Source organism: Herpailurus yagouaroundi, unplaced genomic scaffold (genome assembly GCF_014898765.1).
Source record: "Herpailurus yagouaroundi ecotype Mexico unplaced genomic scaffold, PumYag 159, whole genome shotgun sequence".
Taxonomy (NCBI): domain Eukaryota; kingdom Metazoa; phylum Chordata; class Mammalia; order Carnivora; family Felidae; genus Herpailurus; species Herpailurus yagouaroundi.
This window is the reverse complement of record NW_024412400.1, coordinates 6,587,558-6,611,082: the sequence shown is the minus strand read 5'-3', so window position 1 is coordinate 6,611,082 and position 23,525 is coordinate 6,587,558. Positions and strand designations below refer to the sequence as shown.

The following is a 23,525-nucleotide window of genomic DNA, read 5'->3' as shown; positions in this document are numbered from 1 at the left end:
CCACCGGCGGAGCGCGCGCGCCCGGGAGCGCGCGCGGATCCAGTCCAGCGTGATCACCCCGGAAGGGCCCCTCCACTATGTGCCTCCCCTCTGCTCCCGCCCCCTCGGGCCGTGATGAGCGGAGGGAGTCTCGCGCGGGGCGGGATCGGCCGTGGTCTGGACGTCACGGGTGCCGCCCTTGGCCCGGTCTGCAGGCCTTCGAGGACATCTACCTAGAGGAGCGGAAGACCATCAAGGTTCTGCTGGAGTATGCTGACAAGATGTTCACCTACGTCTTCGTGCTGGAGATGCTGCTCAAGTGGGTGGCCTACGGCTTCAAGAAGTACTTCACCAACGCCTGGTGCTGGCTGGACTTCCTCATCGTGGACGTGAGTGTGGACCGGAAGGGACGGGAGGAGGGGAGCTCGGTTGCCAGGGCGGGAAGGAGCTGAAGCGGAGGGACGGAAGGGCAGAATGACAGGGCAGGGGGGGAGTCCGCAGGCCGACGCGGAGCACGCGGCTGGGCCGGGCTGCAGAGCAGGGCTGCAGAGCAGGCAGAGGGGAAGGAGGCCACGCCCCCGTCGCAGGAGAGACCCAGGCCCCGCCCATAACGTTCCCCGTCTGGAGGGAATGGGAGCGTGGGTCTGGCCGTCAGCACCCCGGTTTTGGGAGACAGAGGAGCGGGGGTGGGGGGAGACCGAGGCTTCTGGGGGAGACTGGACTCCCTAAGGGGGAGAGTGAGGAGCAGTCCAGGCAGGAGCGCGAGCCAGGGCAGGGGTGGGGCCCCCTCCCAGGAGGGCCGGAAGTCAGGGGGCAGACCAGCCTGTATCAGAGCACCCGCTACGCGTCTTGTGAAGCGGCTGTCAGGCCCACTAGTTAGGTCGCCGGTTCGGATCCTCTGCGCCCACACATGGTAGGAGGCCGTGTGCACAGAGTGAGCCAAAGGCCAGAGGGGACAGGGCCGGTGAAGGGATTGTGGTCAGGCAGCGGGCCATCCTCCGGGCTCAGGTAGAAGGTACCACTTGGGGAGGATGAGAAAGGGGTACAGGAAGGCAGAAAGCCACGAACGCTGGCTGAGGGGTTCTGGGTGGGTGCCCTGGACAATTGGGGAGGCGGGCACAGCTTCCCTGCCTGTCCCGGGAGGGTGGAGGGCGGGAGGCGCCACGTCTTCTGAGCGCCCGGTTGGCAGATGGAGCAGGGGTGGGGGGCCTGCCCCACGGCTACCCAGGCCCCAGGACGCTGCCGGGTGCCAAGCACGATGCGTGCAGGGTCCCCCTGGGCTCCTGCGCACAGTGGCGTGTGAGAAGAGCCAGAGGGGAGCCCGAGAGCAGGGTGTGGAACAGCCTCGGGCCTGCACTCACTGAGGGCAGAGGGGACAGCCAGGGGCTCGGGTGAGGGCTCGCCATCTGGTTGCAGCGGGTCCTACAGAACAGAAGGTGGGTCCACATCCGAAGCCGGGTAAGAGCTTTCCGGAGGGCTCCTGTGGCTTCTGGGCTTGGCCTTAGGCTCCGCCCACCAGCAGGGGCGGTCCTTCACGTGGCTGCAGAAGAGGCTCAGGTCTCTGTTCAGTCCCCCCACCCCACACCCCACTCAGAGGCCACAGGGAGGGACTCAGCCTTGCTGGGGGGCCAATCCGTGGGTGGCCGTGACAGGAGAGGCTCTTTGGGTTAGCGTGTGCATGGAGTCCTCAGAGCCTCCCTGAGAGGGAGGAGAGGGCCTGGGAGGCCTCCTGCCCCAGGGCCGTGGCCGAGCCTGGGATCCTGGCGCCTCTGCCCCGAGACCCCACCCAGCTATTTCTGCAGCTTCTTGGGAATCCGGGTCTGCCGAGCGACTCCCCTCGAGGAAGGCAGGAGGCGGTTTGCAAAGACTCCTGGGGAAGCCCACCGAGCCCCTCCCACCTGCCACCGTGGGGAGCTCAGAGCTGAGGCCGGGCAAATGGGACTGTCAGTGCTTCTTGCCCAGTCCCAGAACTGGAGAATTAGCCTGCGGAGAAGGAAACCGAGGCCCACAGCAGAGAGGGGCCTTGTCCGAGGTCAAGGAGAAGGAAGTGGAGAAGGAGAAAAAGGAAGTGGAGAAGGAAAGGGGATGAGGAGGGCCGGGACTCTGGCGAGGGGAAGGTGTAGATTACAACTTTAAATCGGCCGGCCAGGGTGGGTCCACTGAGACACGTTGGAGCCAACGTGAAGGACGTTAGGGTCAGCCGGGCAGACATCTGCAGAACCTTCCAAGCAGAGGTTGGAGGGGCCGTGCAAAGGTCCTGGGGTGGGAGCATGCCTAGCATACTCGAGGAACGGCAAGGGGGCCCGAGTGGCTGGAGCAGACTGAGTGGGGAAGGGAGGTACAGGAGATGAGGCCAGGCTGCAAGGGGCCGAGGGGAAACCACGGGCTTCTATTTAGAACGAAGTGGGAAGGCATTGCGGCGGCTCTGAGCAGAAGAATGACATATTCCTGAAGGAGCACAGGGGCTGAGGGGGGAGGGGGGGTGAGGCCCACGTGGAGGCAGGGAGGAGGGTCAGGAGGCTCTGGTGGCGGTCCAGGGGAGAGATGACCGTGGCCTGGCCAGCGTGGTGGCAGTGGAAGTGGTGAGAAATATTTGGACTTCTGATGTATTTTGAAGGCAGAGCCAACAGGAAATCCTGCCGGGTTGGACGCAGGGTGTGAGAGAGGGAGAGGAGGCGGGGATGACGCCAAGGCTCGCGGCCTGAGCAGCTGGAAGGAGGGAGCTGCGGTCAGCTGAGATGGAAGGGCTCTGAGTGGGGCAGGGCCCCAAGCTTTGAAAGCACAGATGACCAGGGTGCGCTGCTGGGCAGACTGGCCCGACCCGGTCCCTGGGCCATAGACGCTCCGCTTGTGCCTACCGTCTTTGAAGATGGCCGATGGCGAGACGTCCGGCTTTGGGGGAAAGCCCCAGGATGGCCTGTCTGCTCACGGTCAACCCAGGATAGTCCTCCCTTCCCAAAAGGAATTTGACCTGAAGGCAAGCCCGCGGGGACCAAAAGCCCAGGCTTTGTGTGCCTGTCCCTCCATGCCAGCGGCTGGCTTTGGAACTCGGTTTTCTACAGGAGAACAGGGATAAGGCACCCCAAGTCCTTGGGTTAGTGAGTGCACAGAGCAGGCCCTTAGTAAAGATCTGAAAGCGGGGACACACTGGTCTCACACCCAGCCTCGTGGGCCCCAGCAAGGCCAGCCCAGGGCGCGGCAGCCCGTGAAGACGACGCAGCCAGAAATAGCAAAGATTAGACGCGGGGAAAGCCTGCTGGCCCTCTGGCACCAGCCGTGCGTTAGGTGGGCCAGGAGCCCTCCCACCTGCCTCTAGCGCTGTCCCCATGGCTCTCCCGCCCTCCTTACCTCCCACAGGTCTCGCTGATCAGCCTGGTGGCCAACACCCTGGGCTTCGCAGAGATGGGCCCCATCAAGTCACTGCGGACGTTGCGTGCTCTCCGACCCCTGCGAGCCCTGTCCCGATTTGAGGGCATGAGGGTAAGGGGAGTGGCTGCTTTCCTGCCAGGGCAGTGGGAGGTGACTCCACTGAGGGGCCCCCATGTTCACCCGCTGACCAAGCGGCCCAGCCCGGAGCTGGGACCGTGGGCCCCCCGCCCCGGCCCCAGTTGGAGCATGGTGCAAAACCTCCAGGACAGGGTCAGCTGGGCTCACAGGCACCCAGAGGGTGGAGAGCTGTGAGATCCCTCCCTCGAGGCCTGTCACCTCCAGCCCCGTGGGCCCCGCGAGGGCCAGGAGAACCCGACAAAGAGAAAGAAGTGAGGTCTGGGTGTGGGTTTCTCGGCTGCCGCCCAGCCCCACTGGCCAGGGAGCCCCTCTGCTTCTGCTCTGGGGCGGGGGCCATCCGTGTGCCCATCTGTGGGCCCTGCCCTCCAGCAGACACAGGCTGTCCTCCTTGGTCTGCGATGGGCAGTAGGGCCGTGGTCATGAAGGTCGAGGAAGCAGAGGAAGCAGCTATATTCTCAGCACCAGCTCTTAGTTGTCATTTGCTTAGTAAACTCTTACACGGATTTCTTTTTCGTTTTTAATTCTTTTCTACATTTATGTATTTCTGAGAGACAGAGTACAGCTGGGGGGAGGGGCAGAGAGAGACGGAGACACAGAATCCGAAACAGGCTCCAGGCTCAGAGCCGCCAGCACAGAGCCCGACTCGGGACTCGAACCCGCAAACCGTGAGATCCTGACCTGAGCCGAAGTCAGACGCTTGAGCGACTGAGCCACCCAGGCGCCCCTACGCGGATTTTTAAGTACAGAGCCCTAAGCATTTTTCAGGTCACCAAATTTTACCAAATATGGCCACGCAAGGCAAATTTAAAAGCCCCACCAAGAAAAAAACTTTACCTGTCATACGTAGCAAGAAAACACGCACGTACGTGTACTTGTGTGCGCGTGTGTTTTGCATTACTTGTTTTTTTACAAAACATACACAGTTCTGTTGTGGCTTCAGCAGCCACATCTGTGTGCCTGAGTCTCACTGACCTTGCAGACACTGTCACACCGCCCCCATTTTGTTGGGGTTTTATTTTTTAACTTTTTTGTCCTTTTCTTTTGATTCTAGTTAGTTAACATAGAGTGTAGTATTGGTTTCAGGAGCAGAATTCAGTGATTCATCACTTGCATGTAACACCCGGTGCTCGGCCCAACAGGTGCCTTCCTTATTGTCGGTTCCGACCTTTGCCCACACCCCCAAGAGAGAAACAAGTCACTTATTCCTGGTGGGAAACCATTCGCAAGTGAATCATCCTGCCTAAGCCAAAGGTCTCTTGGGAGCGAGGGCATCTGTCTCCAGAGGGACATGGGGCGGTGCAAGCTGCCAGGAACGCCTCTGTTGTGGCTGTTGGCCACAGAGCCGGCCGAGGGCAAACCGGGGGGTTGGGTGTCCCACCCTGTTCGTCACGCCTGCCGGGACCAGGGGCCCTCTCTCATCTGCATGTGTCGCACTGCCCGTCCAGCCCCAGGCCCACCACACAGCCCCGCACCAGCCTCCCTTCCCGTCTGCACAGCAAACACCTTCCCGACTCCCAGACAGCTGGGCGCTTGGGCCCTCAGTGGAGCAGAGTGCCCCCTATGCTTCTGCCAAGGGAGCTTCTGCCGGGCACTGTGAGTGTCGATGAAGAGAACGACGCCAGGGCTCCATGGGATCAGAGAGCCGCTGGCTGCCAGGAGGGAGAGGGGCACCGGGAGCGCCCACACGCCCTGCCCTCCCCGCTCTGCTCTCTCCGCAGCCCCGGAGAGCTGCCAGGGCACCCGCCAGACATGCCGCACAGAGGTCCCCTGGGCGTGCTTTAGGGAGAACGCCCATCCTTCCTAGTAGCAGCAACCCCAAAATACACCAGAAACTTAGCTCAGAGAATGTGTCTCCGGAGGCCCTCTCCCATCAGATCGCCGGCACACTCAACCAGACAGACCCTGTTGAAAATTCAGTTTGAAGGTCATGGATTCAGGGCAGGACCAAAAACATAAGAAAGGTGTCTGTGTGTGTTCTCTCCCCCGCCCCACTCTCCATCATCTCTCCTTTTACTCCCCATCAGGGCTTCCAGCCAGGGGTGGCCCTTCCTTGGGGACAGGAAGTGTTCCACCCCCCACCCCCCCACCCCCACAGGGACCTGCAGGCAACAAGTTCAGGGAGGGAGCAGGGGCGGGTCTCGAAAAGAGCATATGTTCTGGGCACCCCCAGGAACTGAGCCTCTTCTCTGTCTCCTTGAGGTTGTGGTCAATGCCCTGGTGGGCGCCATCCCCTCCATCATGAACGTCCTCCTCGTCTGCCTCATCTTCTGGCTCATCTTCAGCATCATGGGCGTGAACCTCTTTGCGGGGAAGTTTGGGCGGTGCATCAACCAGACTGAAGGAGACCTGCCTTTGAACCACACCATCGTGAACAACAAGAGTGACTGCGAGTCTTTCAATGTGACTGGCGAATTATACTGGACCAAGGTGAAAGTCAACTTTGACAACGTAGGGGCCGGGTACCTGGCCCTTCTGCAGGTGGTAAGTCCTTCTTCCCACTGGTTTTCCAGCAACAGGCACCTTCACCCACAGTGTGGGCAGGAGGGGGACAGTGGGGCCACTCTGGTTCCTCACGATAGGGTCACAGTGCCCAAAGAAGGCTAAGGATTCTCCAGAGACTTCATGGCTCCTTGGGTAGTCTCTGGATTTTGCATTCTAGAACAGATACCACATTCTCCCAGAGGCACGGCATGGGGGTTCAGCCCTGACGCAGAACCAACCCCCCAGCCAGTAGTCAGGTGGACAACCTCACGCCATCAGCTTGGCAATGTGATGGCACAGGTTAAAAATCAAAGACCATAGACATGCAGAGTCGGAACTATTAGCCAAGCTGCAACTCCAGCCTTGTGTTATAAAAGGTAACAATACCTCCTGTGTTGTTTCAGAGAACATATTTACTTCTACCTCTGATGTGCAAGATGTGTGATGTTGAAACATACATGACCCTACCCAGTCTTTCCAAAGTTTCCATTGATTTGGGAGGACGGTGGCTTCAGTGAGCATGATACATGCCATAAACTTAACCTACAAATAACCGTAACACATACAGCCACAGCTTCTTGCCACCCAGTCTTGAGACCAGATACCTGTCTCTCGTCCCCAAAGCAGAGGGACACTCAGTGGACTTAATGTACATCTCCTCACTCTTGCGGGCCTCCCTTAAATCCCAGGGGTAGCTCTCTCCAAAGACTCCCCTGAAATACCTCCTAGAGGACAAGATTCAAGCCAAACCCAGAGAGCCTTCTGTTCCTGGGACTTCCCTCTGGGTGACAGAATTTGTAGACTGAGAACTGCCAGCCGTTCCAGACAAAGCAACACAGCGGCTGGAAAGAGAGTCACAAGCATCTCATCACCTTGGATGCTCTCCAGCAGTTTCCAGAGCATTTCCAGGCCTCTCTCCACAGGGCAGGGCCTCGTGGCACGGCGAGCTGAAGTAGCCTGCCTCCTCTGGGGCAGCCTCAGTTTCCCCATCTGCCCTACCTGTGTCATAAGAACCCTCAGGCCTGAAAGTGTGTGTGGACAACTGTACCCTGAAAGGAGGCTTGGGCAGGTTTGGAATTCGGCCAAGGACACAAGTGAGATCCCCCTGGGCAGTCGGCCTCGCCACCACATGTCTCTCAGGCCCTTTCTGAACCTTCATAGCAGCCCCGACTGGGGCAGACAGTGTAGCCAACACCGGATCCCCATTTTGTGCGACCTCCTCCTTTACCGCTCTGGAGGGTGGGCTGGAGCAGGTTTGTGTAGCCTACAAGAGCTGACTGTTGCATTTTCAGATACTTTGCAAGCCCTGATTAAAAATTAGATTTTATAAACTGATAATTCACTAAATGACATTAACACAAAATCATGGGGCGCCTGGCTGGCTCAGTCGGGGGAGCACGCAACTCTCCGTCTCAGGGTTGTGAGTTTGAGGCCCATGTTGGGTGTAAAGATCACTTAAAATAAATTTAAAAACGCAAAATTCACCATTACTGCCTATTACTCTCTATGCTCTTGAGGTTATTTACATGAGCTATAGCTGTACAGTGGAAATACTGTAATGCTAGGCTCCTGTGCGTCTCTTCCCAAGTCTGTGTTCAGTAAGGAGACGTTGATAACTTGAAATTGGCCGTGAGGGGAGTGTTTACACCGAGAGATTGGCGAACAGAACAATCAGGGCTTTGTTTGCTTCTGGAAAGCCATTTGTTAGCCATTCACCAACACACCCATGGCAAGAGGACCCCCGTAGGTACGAGGGGAGGTTGAGATGTTTCAGGACCTTCCTGAAAGGCCCTGGAGCAGAAGCCACTGGTTCTCTGAGGGACACGGCAAAGGGGGCCAGGTCAGCGCTGGGGCGGGATGCTAGCTTCTCATAGGAGGATAGTCCCTGGCCTCATCTGTCCAGATAGGAGCCCTAAGTACCTCAATAGATGGAAGTTAAGTGATTTTCTTGTCTTTTCCTTCCAGGCAACATTTAAAGGCTGGATGGACATTATGTATGCGGCTGTGGACTCCAGGGGGGTAGGTAACCACGCTGGCCTCTCCCACCAAGTCAGGCACCTGAGTCTCCCGGATGCTTGGCCACTAGGGAATCCGTGTCCACACGCATAAGCCCACCCCATACAGGCCAGATGTCTCGTGTCAACCTGCAGTCGAGCCTGTCTGGAACGCCCAGGCCTGGCCCTGGGGCAGAGTTGCATGGTCTCCCAAAGAGCCCCAAATCCTCAAATGTCTTTCAAATGAAATTCACTGTCATTTGCTTGATTCTTAGTCTTGCCCCAGGAGAGACAGGGTAGAAGGAATAGAAATGCAGATCAAGTTTCTTCTGTGTCTTTGCACCCCACCCAATCACACTGATAGTTCAGTGAAGACTGGGGTGCTGAACAGACTCGAACCTCCCGACGGCCCAGGGTGGAAGCCAGACGGCACCACCGCGTCAGCCCTGAGCCGTCACCCTCCTGAACCCCTTCCCCACCCACCCCGGCCCTGCTCTGCACGCGCATGCACACACAGACACACAGCCCCGTGCTGGTGACCTTCCTGTGGACACACCCTCTCACCCGTGGAGGGGACATCTCCAGCCGGCCCTCCCCCATTCCCACCTGTCTGATCCCCCTGTCTGATTTCTCCCCCTTAGTTTGAAGAGCAGCCCCAATGGGAATACAACCTCTACATGTACATCTACTTCGTCATTTTTATCATCTTCGGGTCTTTCTTCACCCTGAACCTTTTCATCGGTGTCATCATTGACAACTTCAACCAACAAAAGAAAAAGATACGTAGAGCGCCTGCTTCCTGTGGGCTGGCAGGGCCGGGCTGGGGGCCGGGGCACTGAGGAGCCATTCCGGGCCCCGGCCCCGTGTGGCCTTCCTGCTGCAGATGGTCCTTTTCCCGCTGCTGCTGGACTGGGTGGGAGAGGGGCGTCCATGAGGTAACAGGCCCAGTCTGTTGGAGTGGATGGAGGGGTCCCAGGCCTGCCCTAGTCCACCCGACAGGTGAGGCTCCTGAGAGGAGCTGGGCCGATGGGACTATTCACCAGGATCAGGAAGGTGGGAAAGGGGGACAGTGGCCCCGGGTCAGGCCATGATTGGGTTGTGGGCAGACCAAGTAGACAGACAGAACCTCCGGGTGGCTGAGCTGAGCCGGGGTGGGGAGGGGGGAGATGGGGAGTGGATTTGCATCTCACAAAGCCAGAGAGCCCTCAAAGTGAAGGGAGACAGGGACCCTGGAAAAGCAGATTTGGGGAGGAATCTCTGGCGAATCTCCAGCAACATACTTTTCTCCAGCAGGAGAGGAAGTGAGGAGGAGGCCGACCGAGGCACCCTCATCAAGTAGGCAGGATCCCTGTGCCCCCCATGCCGGAGCCCCTAGGAAGCCCAAAATGAGTCTGGTGCCTGTCTCTCTGCACTTAGGGGGCCAGGACATCTTCATGACAGAGGAGCAGAAGAAGTACTATAATGCCATGAAGAAGCTGGGCTCCAAGAAGCCCCAGAAGCCCATCCCTCGGCCCCTGGTGAGCCAGTTCCCGATTCAGCAGGAGTGGGGAGGATGTGCTGAGGGGGCCTGGGAAGCCCCCCTCCCCAGGACCAGCTATCAAGGCCTCTTCACAGTCTCTCAGCCTAGCCCAGGGCCCTCGGTCAGCCCAGGGACGGAGGGGCTCTGTCAGGCCTCTGACCACACGGAGGCCTCAGACTGCTGGAGAAAGTGAGGAAGGCCTGGGAGGACTGTTACAACCAGGAGCACTCCCTCCCACGGGAGTCCCTCTGCCTCCAAGAGCTCCCTCCCGCCCCTGCCGGAGTGCAGCCTTTCCCAGGGAGAGCAGGACAGCGTCTGCACACCCACCCGCATTCACAGCCTCTTCCTGGCAACCCCTGAGTGGGACAGATGTGGCCCAGAGTCCCCTGGCACGTGGGCTGACTGACGAAGCCCCTCTCTAGAAAAGGGGGTGGAGGACAGTGTTCAAAGTAATTAGGTGACACAATCCAAATCACTAGCTAGGAAGTGACAGGCCCAGTTTTGAAATCCATCTCATCGATTTTGCCTAATTCCTACCCTTTCACCATGCTTTATTCTAGGTCAGCTGTGTGTGTGTGTGTGTGTGTGTGTGTTCACTTATTTTTTTTTTTTAATGTTTGTTTATTTTTGAGAGGAAGACAGAGCGTGAGTGGGGGAGAGGCAGAGAGAGAGAGGGAGACACAGAATCCGAAGCAGGCTCCAGGCTCTGAGCTGTCAGCACAGAGCCCGACGTGGGGCTTGAACTCATGAACCATGAGATCATGACCTGAGCTGAACTCAGATGCTTAACCCACTGAGCCACGTAGGCATCCCTGTGTTCACTTATTTGTAATCTTCTGTTTTTCCCCCAAATAATCGGAGGTGGCTAACAATTAAAGACCTACAAATATAGTTAATTGAATAAATAAAATCAATTCCAGGGGCACCTGGGAGGCTCAGTCAGTTAAACATCAACTCTTGATTTGGGCTCAGGTCATGATCTCAGTTTGTGAGGTTGAGCCCTGTGTTGGGCTCTGTGCTGACAGTGTAGAGCCAGCTGGGCATTCTCTCCCTCTCTCTTTCTCTCTCTCTCTCTCTCCTTCTCCCTCTCCCTCTCAAAATAAATAAACAGCTAAAAAAAAGTCAATTCCATAAAGAGTGGAAAAAATTTGTTAACCTGAGGGCCGATCCAATTTCCAGATTGAACTTTAAACCTGACCTTGAGCCATCGGTACAAACAAAAAGAGAAGCACAGTGCGTGTTCTAAGGAAGCTCAGGGTAGGAGAAATCCCTTCCTGAAGGTGGATGGGGAAGACCTCAGAGAAGAGGGGGCCTGAGGGCCGGGCCTGGAAGCAGGAGAGACCGGCTGTTTCCCTTTCCTGACTCCTCCCCTCACCCTGACAGTCTGGCTGGGGTGTCGGCCTCAGCGGAGGGTACAGTAGGAGGGTGGAAGGTCTGAGCAGAGGGGCAGCAACAGGGGGCCTACTAGCCCATCTGAGGCCCCTGCTGAGCCCATCCTTTTCCCCCTCCCTTCAGAACAAGTACCAGGGCTTCCTGTTTGACATTGTGACCAAGCAAGCCTTCGATGTCACCATCATGTTCCTTATCTGCTTGAACATGGTGACCATGATGGTGGAGACAGATGACCAGAGCCCCGAGAAGGTCAACATCTTGGCCAAGATCAACCTGCTCTTCGTAGCCATCTTCACAGGCGAGTGTATCATCAAGATGGCTGCCCTGCGTCACTATTATTTCACCAACAGCTGGAACATCTTCGACTTCGTGGTTGTCATCCTCTCCATCGTGGGTGGGTATGCCAGTTGGCCTTTCCTCCAGTCCCGGGTCTGTACTTAATGCCAAGCATACTAGTCTTCTCCGTTCTTTTCTCTGCATTCCTCACCTCTCCCTACCACACACACATACACACACAGCCACAGAGAACTTGTCTGGGAAGGCCTACTCAGTCCAGGGGAGCCATCCTGGCAGAGAAGCCGGCACCCCCTCATGCCCCCCCACTCCATGGGACCCTGGAACACAGCTTTCTGCTCTCTGTGAGAGCTTCAAGAATGAGTCTGGGAAGGAGAGCGGGGGCTGGGCAGACTTCCCTGCCCTCCCAAGGGAAAGCCTGCAGCCTAGGTTGAAGGAAGAAGGGGCTTACTCAGGGTGAGGTGAGTCTCCAGGGATGGGAGCAGGTGGCCCTCTAGGGTAGAAGTTATCCCTGGAGATGGAAAATTCTAGAGTCTAGTCACCACATTGTGGGCCAGGCTCCTTCAGACATCACTCACCTCGTGCATTCCACCTTATAAAGTCAGCAGTGAGACGAGGATGTCAGGCAACTGGGGACGGAAGAGAGAGGATTCACACTTAGTCTGTCTGGGGTGCTCTAACCAAACACCAGACTGGCTAACTCAGAAATGACAGAAATTTATTTCTCACAGTCCTGGAGGCTGAAAGTCCCCGATTAAGGCACCAGCACGGTCATGTTTTCTGGTGAGGGTCCTTTTCCTGGTTCATAACCAGCACAATTGTATTGAGCTACAATTCACATACCATAAGATTTACCCTTTAAAGTAGATTTAGTCGTTTTTAGTATGTTCACAGAGTTGTGCAACCATCACCGCCATACCTTTTAGGCGACTGCCCTCACCACCAAAAGGAACTCCATACCCTTTTAGCAGTCACTCCCCATTTTCCGTCCCCCCAGCCCCTGGAAACCATTGATCTAAAATTTTGAGAGACTGCCAAGCTGTTTTCCAAAGTAGACACATTCCCATCATCGATGTATAATGGTTCCAGTTACTCCACACCCTCGCCAACACTTGTTGTCTTACTATAGTCACCTTGGTGGGCACGAAGTGATAACCACGTTGAGGTTTGGGTTCACACTTCCCTAATGACTAATGACGCTGAACATCTTTTCATGTGCTCATTGGTCATTTTCTGTGGTGTGTCTGTCTTGGTATGTAACACTGGAAATGTCTTGGAGAAGCATCTATGCACATCCTTCGCTCATTTTTTAATTGGCTTATTTATGTTTTTATCGTGGAGTTGCGAGAGTTCTTTACGTATTCTGGATACCGGTCCCTCGCCTGATACACGATTTGCAAATACTGCTTCCCATTCCGTGGGTTGTCTTGTCACTTTCTTGGTCATCGTCTCTTGAAGCACAAAGTTTTTCATTTTGATTAAGTCCCAATTTTTTTTTGTCTCTCATCGCTTGGGCTCAGAGCCCAAACTCTTGACCCCTCCACCGTGCAATTCTGCCATGAGGTGGCTGACTTTCCTCTTTCTGCCACGTACATCTTTTGCCTTTGGTGAACTCAGAGGGAAACACAGGGGCTAAGGCAGGGGCTGTCATAGCTGCAGTGACAGAGGATGGCTAGAAGCTGGAAGTAGAGTGAGGAAATACTCTGGGAGGTCCCAGGCAAGAGTGAGGGTGAGCACGCCTGGTGGGACTAGAGAAAAGCTTTAGAGAATGCAGGATGTCAGCCGCAGCAAGGGGGCCGATGAGGGACACTCTCAGAGGCTTCAGGGAACACTACCGGTCCTGGTCCTTGGCCATACTGCAGAGGCTTGGTTAACAGGTCGACTTGGAGCCAGAGTGTCTGAGTCGAGTCCCAGCGTCTCACTGACTAGGTGACAACATGGGTAAGTTACCTCACTTCTCAGTTTCCTCTTCTGGAAAATGAGGATTATGGTATCAGCTTACTCCCCCCTAGGGTGCCCGGAAGGCCTAAATGGATGGATATAAAATGCTCAGCCCAGTGCCTTCTTGACAGTAAACAGGACACGTGTCAGCCAGTGACATTACGTGAGGAATCTGGAAAGGTCATGTGGGCCAATACAAAGCAAGTGTATTTCACTCTTTCTCCTATAACTTATATCCCTGCCTCTTCAAACTCCAAACCCAGGGTTAGTCAATAGAGACCCAGGGGTGGGAAGCCCTGGATGCGAGCAGGGTTGGGAGGGTGACAGAAGCTATCTCAGAGAGGCTGAGTTGTGACAGGTGTGGCGTGGGGGAGAACCCTGACTTCTGGGCCGGTGCTTCTTGCCCTCCAATGTGCCCGTGAATCGTCTGGGCTTATGAAAGCGCAGTGGGTCTGGAGGTGGAGCTGAGATCCCACATTTGTGATAAGCTCTCGGGAGATCCCAGGGCTGCTGGCCCTCGGACCGCACTTTGAGTAATGAGAAGCTGAAAAGCCTGAGCTCTGGTCCATGCTAGGCCACCCAGATGCTGAGTAAGTCCCTTCAGACCTCAGAACCCAAGATCTAGAACATGGGCCCCGTCCAGCTCTGCTGTGCAGGTAGTCCCAGAAGACTAAGGGACGAGAGGTCTGGGAAAGCACTTTGCAAAGGATGTGGTACTTTGGGTCCTCCTTTCCTGCATCAGAGATGAGAATGAAAGACCAAGAGAGGTGGGGGGACGCAGGGTCTTTGCTTGCCCCGGTCAACCCAGTCGTCCTGAAGTGGCCTCTCTTCTCCTTAGCTCCTGGCTGTACAGACACCCCCTCCAGTGATGTGGGGCTAAAGGCAGGACAGAAGTGCATGGGTGGCCATGGTCTCTGTTGTTTCCCATAGGCACTGTGCTCTCAGACATCATCCAGAAGTACTTCTTCTCCCCAACGCTATTCCGAGTCATCCGCCTGGCCCGAATCGGCCGCATCCTCAGGCTGATCCGAGGGGCCAAGGGGATCCGCACGCTGCTCTTTGCCCTCATGATGTCCCTGCCTGCCCTCTTCAACATAGGGCTGCTGCTCTTCCTCGTCATGTTCATCTACTCGATCTTCGGCATGGCCAACTTCGCCTACGTCAAGTGGGAGGCTGGCATCGACGACATGTTCAACTTCCAGACCTTCGCCAACAGCATGCTGTGCCTCTTCCAGATCACCACGTCGGCCGGCTGGGACGGCCTCCTCAGCCCCATCCTCAACACAGGGCCCCCCTACTGCGACCCCAATCTGCCCAACAGCAACGGCTCCCGGGGGAACTGTGGGAGCCCGGCCGTGGGCATCCTCTTCTTCACCACCTACATCATCATCTCCTTCCTCATCGTGGTCAACATGTACATCGCCATCATCCTGGAGAACTTCAGTGTGGCCACGGAGGAGAGCACTGAGCCCCTGAGCGAGGACGACTTCGACATGTTCTATGAGATCTGGGAGAAGTTCGACCCGGAGGCCACCCAGTTCATCGAGTACTCGGCCCTGTCCGACTTCGCCGATGCCTTGTCTGAGCCGCTGCGCATCGCCAAGCCCAACCAGATAAGCCTCATCAACATGGACCTGCCCATGGTGAGCGGGGACCGTATCCACTGCATGGACATCCTCTTCGCCTTCACCAAGAGGGTTCTGGGTGAGTCCGGGGAGATGGACGCCCTGAAGATCCAGATGGAGGAGAAGTTCATGGCGGCCAACCCGTCCAAGATCTCCTACGAGCCCATCACCACCACACTGCGGCGCAAGCACGAGGAGGTGTCGGCCACCATCATCCAGCGGGCCTTCCGGAGGCACCTGCTGCAGCGCTCCGTGAAGCACGCCTCCTTCCTCTTCCGCCAGCAGGCAGGCAGCAGCGGCCTCTCCGAAGAGGACGCCCCCGAGCAAGAGGGCCTCATTGCCCACGTGATGAACGAGAACTTCTCCCGGCGCCGCGGCCCGCCCTCTACGTCCTCCGCGTCCTCTCCACCCTCCTATGACAGCGTCACCAGGGCCACCAGCGATAACCCCCAGGTGAGGGTGTCCGACTGCAGCCGCAGCGAGGACCTCGCGGACTTCCCCGCCTCCCCAGACCGGGACCGCGAGTCTATCGTGTGAGCCGCACCCCAGCCGGCCAGGACGCGCCGGGAGGCAGCCACGAGCCAGCACCCCCTGGGCCCTCCATGCTTTGGGCTCCGGCGTGGGAGACGGGCCTCGGCCCCACGGATCGACGAGGCGGAGTTCTTTCTGTGGCCGCCACGCCACCGGCCAGAGGCCGTTGGCCGAGCCGAGCAGACGGGGCACAGGCCGGTGGCCGGGTCTGGCCAGGCAACACCCCGGCGCTCTGCGAGGCAGCGCTGTCCCAGCTGCTGAGGCCAAGTACAAAGCTGAGACTGTACGTGTCGTGGATGGGCTTTCATAAATTTATTATATTTGATATTTTTTTACTCGGGCAAAGAACTAACGTTTTTTCCATGGACATCGGCAGTAATTCACTCTGCCTTTTCTTCACTCCAAACGGGAGTGTCTGTGGAGCTGCTGGAGGTCTGTTCTCAAAGCAAAAGTGAAACCCAGAAGGGCTTTCCCCTGCTGCTGGGGCTGTGGTGCCAGGAGGGCCGACCCCCTTGCCTCACACGCGCGCGTGCACGCAGTCCACACACAGAGGCCAGACACGGGCCACGTGTGGCCCCGGCTCCCCTCAGGCACGTGTCAGGCAGAGGGGTTCTTGTCAGTGGGGGCTCACTCTGGCCTTCCGTGGTCCCCAGGGTCCTGTTTGCCGCCCGTGTTTTCATGCAGGCCATACTGGGGTCACGTCTACGAAACGGAAAAGCTTCCAGGAGGGAATGGCCCGGGTCTCAGGGCCGGTCCTGGGCACTGATGTTGCCTTTTCTTCCCAGGAGGGCCCGGTCTTCTGCAAGAGTATTAACATTAAGGTGAAGGGCACGAGGGAACCAGCCCCACGCACAGCCTGGCCCCCAGCTTATCCCAGCTCCCAAACCCGGCAGGCCCTGCCCCACAGGCCGGGAAGAGAAGTCTGAGCCCGGCACCGTTAGGGCTAAGAAGCTGAACAGGCTTCAGCCGTGTGAAGAAGGGAATCTGTTGTCATGGCCAGGGCTCTCTTTCCAGACCTTTCTGCCTCTCACCTTGTGTGCGGGTGTGGCGAGGGGGGATCTCCCACGCGGTGCCCAGCGACGCTCCAGATGGAGCAGGGAGGGCATCACCGGCCCTGTGCCGGGAACGAAGGGGCCTTGGGGTGGTCAAACTGTTCCCTGCCCTGGGAGGAGCCTGGACTGTGGTCTTCCTTGGGGAAGAGAGCGGCGTGGCCCCGGACCAGCCCCTCTCGCTCAGCCTGGGGTCCTGGTGGCACCGGCCCGCGGGACAGTCCGGGGCAGGGTCCAGGCGGTCCACGGGTCTTGTGAGAAGGCCTTTTCAGGGAAAAATACTTTTTCTAGTCCAATTCCCCCCGGGGGCCTCTTCAGCTGCTGACAATCCTATTTAGCATATGCAAATCTTTTAACGCAGAGACCTGTCACCCCGCGAGTGACAGTGTTGGCTGGCGGAGCGATCCCAGCTCTCCAGCAGAGCCGCCGCCCGCCTCGCGGGGCAGCCCGGGAAGCCGGAAGCCCGCTGCCCCTAACCTACCTCGCCGAGCCGTCGGAGGGCTGGACGATCGTGAGCTCGTGGCAGTGCTGAGGGGGCATTGCCGGCGAGTCAAGTATTACGTTTCTTCTTGTCGCCCCGAGTTCCCTTGGTGGCGACCCCAGCCCCCACCCCACCCACCCGAGGGACTTGACTTCTCCCGTGTTCCCTTTGAGTCCAGTGTGGGACGTGGTTTGACCGTCCCAGGCATACTTCTCCGAGTGGAAACCTTATTTTCGTGGCTCCCTGTGCTTTGCTCCGGGCTCCGAGCGGCGTGTGCCCCTCCCCGGCACTCAGTGCCCACTGCAGGGCAGGAATGCGGGTTTGGAGGCAGGCCGGCTGGCCGCCCAGCTGGCCGGAAGGGGCTGTGGTTTCATGTGTCTGCGGACGGACGGCCCGGGAGCCCTGAGACAGGTGCCCGGGCTGTGGCCGAGGCAGGGTGAGCTAGGCCCGACTCCTTAGCTTTTAGCGTGGCTCTCTCTCTCTCTCTCTCTCTTTTTTTTTTTTTTCCAGAACTGCACGATGACCAGCAGGAGGGGAGAGGAGGGTAGGAAGAGGAGGGAGCGTCAAGTGCCAGCTGTTGTCTGAGCTAATCGAGCACTTCTCACCAAACTCCGTGTATAAATAAGATACATATTTTTAAAACAAACCAATAAATGGCTTACATGACCTGGCCTGGGCTCTGTTGTTGTGTTTTGATGAGGATGGCAACCCGGGACAGCGGTGGCGGTACAGGGGGGACGGGATGAGATCCCGAGAATCACGCAGGACTTCCCGTTGCTTTCCCGGGAAAACAGCTGGCAGAGTGGCCGGTCCAGGAAAAGTGGGGTCACCCCGGTCCTGCCTTCCAGGACCCCCAGTCTGGGGCACTGCAGAGAAGCAGGGCCGGGATTTGGGGCTCCCACGATGGGAAGGGTCGGGAAGAGGGAGGTCATGGAGAACAGCCAGACGGTCTTTGTGTCAAGCCAGGCTTGGACCCAGGACACCGGACCCTGGCTTCCTCGCCCTCACCTCCCCCTGGCTCCTCACCACCGCCCCTGCACCCTACCAAATGCGATCTGCGGCCAGCAGAGGCCTCCTTGTGGCTGGGTCTCTGTCCCATCTTGTGGGTCCCCTCCACAGCACCTAACTCAGCGGACAGCAGCCCCTGCTCTTCCCGGGCCTTCTGTGGCGCCAGCCCCTCCCGGCTCTCCTCCGGTCTCTGGGTTCGCCTCCCTTGGGGGCACGGCCTCCAGCATCCGCCTGAATGACCGAGGGCGTTAGGCCCTGGGCCCACTTGCAGGAAGAGGGCAGGAAACCCCCCTCTGCCCCAACCCCGGCCAAGCTTCGAGTCCTGTCTTTATCTGGAGCCCAGTTTTCTCCACTGAGCCCCAGGCCGGCATATCCGGCTGCCTCCTGGGACATCCGCAAAGCCTTCAAGCCCAACCGTCCAACCTGGGCTCTTCTGTTTCATCCGGAGCCCCACAGATGCCATCTTCGACTGCAGTCTCTTCCACGCCCCGTCGGCGCTGCCTTCTCCGTGTCCTGCACTGGCCGCTGCCGGGGTTGAAACCAGGGCAGCTCCTCAGGGGCCTCCCCCCCTCCGTCCTTGTCTATTCCCAACCGCTCAGCTACCAGAGTGTTTTAATCCAAGATCATTCCCTCCAGGATAAAATCCTTCGCTGGCTTCCTGTTGCCTCAGGGCCCAGGCAAGCCATGGCCGGCCCCCGCCAACTTCCGTGATGTCCTCTCTCCCCAACCCCCAGGGACCCAGGCTCTTCCCCCTCACAGCCTTGCCAGCTTCTGGTTCCCTCCACCCAGAACCCTGGCCTCCTCTCCACTCAGCCCTTAGGCCTCGTCCTAACGTCACCTCTTCTGGGAGCCTTCCCTGACCATCACTTGTCCCCACTCTGGTACTTCATACCCCTCGTTGCAAACACCCGCAGAGCCCGTGTGGGAACAAACATGACGCCCGTGTCATCACACCCAGCCTTTATTTTTGTCTCTCCCTGTCCCTCTCGGTTTTATTCAGTGGAGACAATCGCCGGGGCCCTGGATGAAAACAGGGACGATCCTGGGGCCGTTCGGCTCAGTCTGGGATAAGACAGCAGCCTCCGGCCGTGCTGTGAATGTGATCTCAGCCTGGTCCTGAGACCGCCCGATCCCACGAACAGTCGATATGGGGTGGCCGCGCTGCTCCTCTTCCGCACGCCACACAGGCAGCTGAAGGGCACTCTCCTGGGGGCTTCTGGGGGATTTTCGGAGACTCCTTGCTGGGCCATCTCCCTGCAGTTTCCTCAGCCCAGGAGGTGCGCTCTCTTCCAGGGGCCCCTGTGACCCCGACCTTTGCCCGCGGGCACCTGTGAGTCCATCCATGGCCTCCTCCTGCCAAGCCAAGCCCCTCCCTCGACCCCTCAGGCCTCTCTGCCGCCCGTCACCTCTGGTTTTGGAAAAAGCACTCAGAGCACCTGCTTCCTGCCCCACACACACTCTGGGGTGCGGCCATGGCCAGCCGCAGCCTGCTCCACAGCCGTCACCGGAGCAGCCGGCCCGTGAGCCCCCCCTCCCCCCGCCTCTGTCCCAGGCAGAGTCAGGCCCCGTCACCTGTCCACCTGCGCTTTCTCAGACCCCGAGCTTTGTCAGCAAGGCCCCGTCCTCTGTGTCTCCAACATGCTAAAACTCTCCAAGAGGCCCCCTGCAGATCCAGGGAAGAAGTCGGCACACCCCACCGGGCCTTTTTATACCCTCGATGGCACTGTGGGATCCCAGCGTCCGGCATCATTTCCCTTGACAACCACCTGCGTACGAGACGGGGCTTGGTGTCCTGACACCCTCGGTGTGCGTCCCTTGGTCACAACCGGGGCAGAAGCAGGCCACCCTAACCTCCCGTGGCACTTGTTTAATCGTCTTTCCCCAACGGGACGGAGGCTTTCCAGGGGGCCGGCCACATCCCCGTGGCGTGGGCCACCACCAGCTGTTTTGAGGATAAAGTCAGATTTTGAAACAGCAGCGTCTCCTCTGCGGTGAGGACGAGTGTGGTCGTGTGCGACCGGCATTCCGGATAGGCAACACGCCTCGGGTGGGCGCCCGCGGGGACAGCGGGCAGGCATGGAGGGGCGGCGCCTCCCAGAAACCCCCGTGGAAACGGTGAGAACGGCCCGAGGACACGGCTCGTGGCCGGTCTGCTCCCCGTGCAGCCGGGACCTCGCGCAGCCGCCAGCCTGGCCGGAGTCCAGCCAGTGCCGGTGGAGGGAGAAAGGCTGGGACACCCACCCTGCACCGTGAAGCCTCGGCCTCGTCTCTGGCAGCCCCGGGGACACAGCCGCGTGGTCTGGGCCCGCGCAGCGGCTCTCCCCTCATTCTCAAAGCCCAGGCCTGGCATCTGGGCTTCCCGGGGGCCCCCCCGTGTGGGGCCTCCCCTGGCTGCCCGAGGCGGCCCTTTGCCTGGCGTGGCAGGGGGCAGGCTCCCCCGGAGGGAGGTGCGAGCGGGGCCACGGCTGTCACGCGCCGTGCTGGGGTGAGGCCGGGGTCCAGGCGGCGGGCGGCTCGGAGGGACGGACGCCGGCTTCTGTGTCACGGCGAAGGCATGCGGCTCAGAGAGCTCAACCCTTGGCAGGCAGACAGATGCTCCTGGGCAGACGTCAGCTCTCACCCCGGGGCCATGGCTTCGGCAGACGCCCTGCCCCGTGCCAGCGGCGTCTCCGCCCGCGGCCCCGGCGGCCACGAGACCCGAGCCCTGGTGCCCGGAGGGAGGGAGGGCAGGAGGGACAGCGACAGAGCGGGGACAGAACGGGCGCAGCCGCTGCTGGCTCGGGGAGGCCACAACGGGGTCCGCTGGCACAAGGCGTCCACACCGCTGTGCAGGGCCCCGCGTGCACGCACACGCCTGCTGCGAGCAGGTCAGCGGGAGGGTCTGCCGCACCCACCGGGCCCCTCTTCTACCCCCGAGTCCTTCCTGTCCTCGGCGCTCCCTGCCCCTTCCTCACAGGCAGTCCCACCCGCCTGTGTTCCCCTGGAAGGTCAGGCACGGGGCCATCTGACTCCTCACCTACATGGGGACACACGCGGATCCACACACGTGCACACTCGAGGCACCGTAATCTGGGTCTCCACTCTGGGAGCAGCAGCGTGACATCACAGAGATGCCTGAAATCCCACAGATGAGCCTCAGGCTTCCTGTCGCCCCCCCCCCCCCCCCCCCCCCCCCCCCCCCACCAGGGGCCTCAGGACATTCCCAGGACAGAGGCAGGCAGACAGGCCAGAGGGGTTGGCCGAGGGCCTTTGTTCAGATATTACTCTCAAAGGCTGGTGCTGCCGAGTTCTGTCTGGGGAACCCCAGGGGGGACCATGGGGACCCTGCCCGAGGCACCCCTCTCTTGCAGGTGTCCCAAGTCAGTCTGAACGGCGGGGGTGGGGGCTGGGCCAGTTCAAGCCTAGCACGGATGACGATCCCCCGGACAAGCACTTCCTCCCGTGCCAGCTCACGGGGCTGGCATCCCCGGGCGGCTGCCAGGCACCTGCTGCCGGAGAGAAAAGCCCCATCATCCCAGCCTTTGTGGAGAGACGGACTGGCTCAGATTCCAGAGAGGCGTGCGAGTGACACGGAGCCCCCCTCCCCGGATGTGGGCTGGCCGGGCAGGCGGTATGTCCTGTCCTCCTACCCTGCTGTGTGCCCAGCCTCTGTGGGCAGAGCGTCGGAGAGCGGGAGCTGAGATCTTAGGTGCAACCAGCCAGGGGGCCGAGCTTGCTGTTCCAGCACTGGCTCCTGGAGCTGTATCTCCTGGGGGACCATCTGTCGGCCACTCACCCTCCCAGGCTGCACCCCCTCTTCCTGGAATGCCAGGCACCAGGCCGGCTCTGCGTGCCCGGCTGCGGGAAGAGCCACAGAACCGCTGAGGGCCGGGAGGGCTTGAGCAAGAAGAGAGGCCGGCTTCACAGAGATAATTGGGCTTCCTGTATCCTGTATCAATCCATCACATTTATAGTCTCCTCTCCAGACAGGAGGCAATGAGGAAATGACAGAAGGCAATAAGGCTAATAAATAAAGAGTAATAGAATAACCAGCATGTGCAGCCCATCCCCTGAACCCCAGAGCCAGGAGCAGGGCCGAGCCACTCCCCTCTGTCTCTGTCTTGACTTCAGCCACAGGACCTAGGGGACAGTGAAACCGGTCCCCACGGCCTGGAGGATGGGGGTGGGGGACGGCCGGATTCCCAGCCGCTCAGGCCAAAACGCTTGGCGTCCTCCCTGCCTCGCCTCTCCCTCACACACACCCCACCTCCAACCCAGTAGGAAATCTTGTTGGCCCTACCTTTGAACTATATCCCAATCCAAACACTTCTCAACACTGCCACCGCCACCATGCTGGTCTGAGCTCTGCCTGGATTGGTACAAGGGCCTCCCAGCTGGTCCTGGCCCCAGACCGCTCTTGACACAGCAGCCATTCGGATCGCAAATGCTCAGCACAGAGCCCCCAGGGACCCCTTGTGCTCAGACCACAAACAGCCTGAGCCCTGGGCAGCCCTCCATAACACACCCCTGCCCCCCAGTGCCTGTCTGAGCCATCCACAGCCGTGTCTCTTACTCCGCGTCAGCCACACGGCTCCTTCCTAGTTCCTCCAGCAAGGCTGAGTGCTCCTCGCCTGGGGACTTCAGCATGGACTGTGCCCTGCCTGTCACCCTCTTCTCCCAGAGAGCAGCATGGCCCTCCCTTCCCTCACGTCTCTTCTGTCTCTTTTGCAATGCAGCAGCCAAGATCATCCTATTTTCTACCCTCTGCGGCCCACCGTTTTTATACTTGAATCAGGTTCGGGGAGGTATGATTTACACACGATAAAATTCACCCACTGAAATGCACGGTCTGATGAGTTTGACAAATGCATAAGCAGGAGAGTCACCACCAAAATCACTCTATCCAACATTTCCATCGTTCCAAGGAGGTCCCCCCACCCTTGTCTCTGGCAACCGCTGAGCTCTTTTCTGTTCCTACAGATCTGCTTTCTCTGGAGAGTTCGTACAAAAAGAATAATACTGCACGTACCCCGTCGTGTCCGGCTGCTGCCACCCAGCACAGGGCATGTGAGCCTCGGCCATGCTGTTCGCGTCGTCAGCTCCTTTCCAGCGAACGGTGTTCCATTACATGGATGTGCCACGGCTTATTTTGCGTTCAATAGCTGGTGTAAACATTTGGGGTGTTTACAAGGTTTTGTCGTCGTGAATGAAGTTGCTCTGAACATTCGTATACGGGTGTTTGCATGGACACATTTTTTTAACCTCTTGGGTAGATCCCTAGAAACTGAATCCCAGGGTCCCACGATCAGCGTATGTTTGACTCTGCACGTTAGCAAACGCTTTCCAAAGCGCGTGCGCGGGTTTTCATCCCTACCGGCAACTGAGAGCTCCTGGTGCCCCGACTCCATATCCACGCCACCGTTTGGTATTGTCAGTCTTCTTATTCTTTTCTTTAATTTTGGCCCTTGGAGTGGGTGTAGCTTGTAATTTTAATTTGCCTTTCCCTGATGACTGATGACGTGGAATATCCCTTCATGGCTGATTGGTCCTTGTCCCTTCTTTGGTGGAATGTCTGCCACTGTAGGTAAGGAGCTCTCAACAAACGCTCTACTTACCGACATCATTATCTGAAGGAGCAAAGCCCCCGGGCGCCGTGGCCACATCCCGTTGCTCTGCCTGGGCAGAGGCAGGAATGTGTGGTCCAGAGTCTGGTCTCCCGTTTCCTCATCTGTGAGATGGGCGGAA

The 23,525-nt window shown here is 58.7% G+C and overlaps 1 protein-coding gene across 9 annotated transcripts in view; it reads left to right on the top strand.

The window, feature by feature from the left end:
* Window positions 1-15,785, top strand: part of SCN5A (sodium voltage-gated channel alpha subunit 5) — a 92,741-nt gene extending 76,956 nt beyond the window's left edge. For 7 of the 9 annotated variants that reach the window (XM_040479825.1, XM_040479823.1, XM_040479818.1 and 4 more), the window contains 8 exons: window positions 195-368; window positions 3,337-3,459; window positions 5,686-5,967; window positions 7,933-7,986; window positions 8,603-8,740; window positions 9,374-9,478; window positions 10,996-11,266; window positions 14,038-15,785. In XM_040479825.1, coding sequence (XP_040335759.1) covers window positions 195-368; window positions 3,337-3,459; window positions 5,686-5,967; window positions 7,933-7,986; window positions 8,603-8,740; window positions 9,374-9,478; window positions 10,996-11,266; window positions 14,038-15,269 — 2,379 coding nt within the window. In that variant the 3' untranslated portion in view covers window positions 15,270-15,785. The remainder of the gene's footprint in view (window positions 1-194; window positions 369-3,336; window positions 3,460-5,685; window positions 5,968-7,932; window positions 7,987-8,602; window positions 8,741-9,373; window positions 9,479-10,995; window positions 11,267-14,037) is intronic. The other 2 variants (XM_040479821.1, XM_040479822.1) reach the window with 1 other exon arrangement.
* Window positions 15,786-23,525: the final 7,740 nt, after the last annotated feature.